This window comes from Sapajus apella, unplaced genomic scaffold (assembly GCF_009761245.1).
Source record: "Sapajus apella isolate SASKATOON/1434 unplaced genomic scaffold, GSC_monkey_1.0 scaffold3399, whole genome shotgun sequence".
NCBI classification, from domain to species: Eukaryota; Metazoa; Chordata; class Mammalia; order Primates; family Cebidae; genus Sapajus; species Sapajus apella.
This window is the reverse complement of record NW_022440325.1, coordinates 5,936-7,349: the sequence shown is the minus strand read 5'-3', so window position 1 is coordinate 7,349 and position 1,414 is coordinate 5,936. Positions and strand designations below refer to the sequence as shown.

The window sequence follows — 1,414 nt, the reverse complement described above, 5'->3', positions numbered from 1 at the left end:
TTGAGACAGGGTCTGGCTCTGTTGCCCAGGCTGGAGTACAGGGGCACAATCACAGCTCACTGCAACCTCGGACTCCCCGGCTCACGCAATCCAGCTGCCTTAGCCTCCTGCGTAGCGGGGTCTACAGGCTCACACCACCAGGACCGGCTAATTTTTAAATTACGTGTAGAGATGCCATCCTGCTGCATTGCCCAGGCTGGTCTTGAACTCCTGGACTCAAGATGTCCTTCCTCCTCGGCTTCCCAAAGTGCTGGGATTACAGGCGTGAGACACCACTGCTGGCCTGGAATGTTCTCTAAAATGTGTGAGCACCAGCCGGGCACAGAGGCTCGTGCCTGTAATCCCAGCACTTTGGGAGGCCGAGGTGGGTGGATCACTTGAGGCCAGGAGATCAGGACCAGGCTGGTCAACACAGAGAAACCTCCTCTCTACTAAAAATACAACAGTTAGCTGGGCATGGTGGCAGGAGGCTGGGGCAGGAGAATCACTTGAACCCAGGAGGTGGAGGTTGCAGTGAGCTGAGATTGTGCCACTGCACTCCAGGCTGGGTGACAGAGTGAGACTCCGTCAAAAAAAAAAGTGTGAGGCGGGAAGGGCTGAGGCCATTCGTAGGAACTGGGCATTTATGTGCCTCCTGCTGAATACCTGGATCCCTGGATCCTGGAAGGGGCCCCGGGGGGAGGCAGATGGGTCTCCCACACCTTCCTGTGGTCCTAGAGGGGTGTGGGGCGGGGAACCCCCAGACCCACCCAGGTAGCCAGGTGCAATGTGAGCACCCCCACCCCATTGAGTCTGCCCATTGGGTGTTGGGTGTGCCCGCCTTCCAGGTGGGGAGACTGAGGCACAGCTTGAGGGCCGCACAGCCAGGCGGTGGACCTGGAACCCTGGTCGCCCTCCCTCCTCCGCTCAGGGCAGCCCTGAGCCAGGTGCCTGGCGAGGTTACTCACAAAGCAGATGCCGGCGCTGCGTCGGGGCACGAACGTGCACACATTATGCTCCCGGCACAGGAAGGTGACCACGGTGACATTGAGCTCCTGCAGGACCCGGGCCACGGGGTCGTGGGTGCCCAGGCGGCCCCAGCCCATGGCCAGGCACTGGGTGCCGTGGGGCACCGACTGGTCTTGCTGCGGCAGCTGGACTGTGGCCACGGAGGCGTTGAGGGTGGCTGGGCGGCTCAGCTGGGGCAGAAGGTGGGCGGGGGTGAGACGCTGCCCGAGGCCCCCGAGGCCGCCGGGACCGCCCTCCCACCACGTCCACTGCCTCAAAACGCCTCCCACGGGCGTCACACATGCTGCTCCCTCCACCTGGACCCACCAACTCCTTTGTCCCATTCTACACTATTGTAGTCACTCATTTTTTCTTTTTCTTTTTTGAGACAGTCTCACTCTGTCACCAGGCGCCAGGCTGGAGTGCA

General features: G+C 61.2%; 1 protein-coding gene across 1 annotated transcript in view; it reads right to left on the bottom strand.

Moving 5' to 3' along the window:
- Positions 1 to 861: 861 nt before the first annotated feature.
- PRTN3 (proteinase 3) overlaps positions 862 to 1,414 on the bottom strand; it is a gene marked incomplete at its 3' end in the record, with an annotated part of 3,977 nt that continues 3,424 nt past the window's right edge. Inside the window, exon 4 of the mRNA XM_032273447.1 lies at positions 862 to 1,178. Within this exon, the coding sequence (XP_032129338.1) occupies positions 862 to 1,178 (317 nt within the window). The remainder of the gene's footprint in view (positions 1,179 to 1,414) is intronic.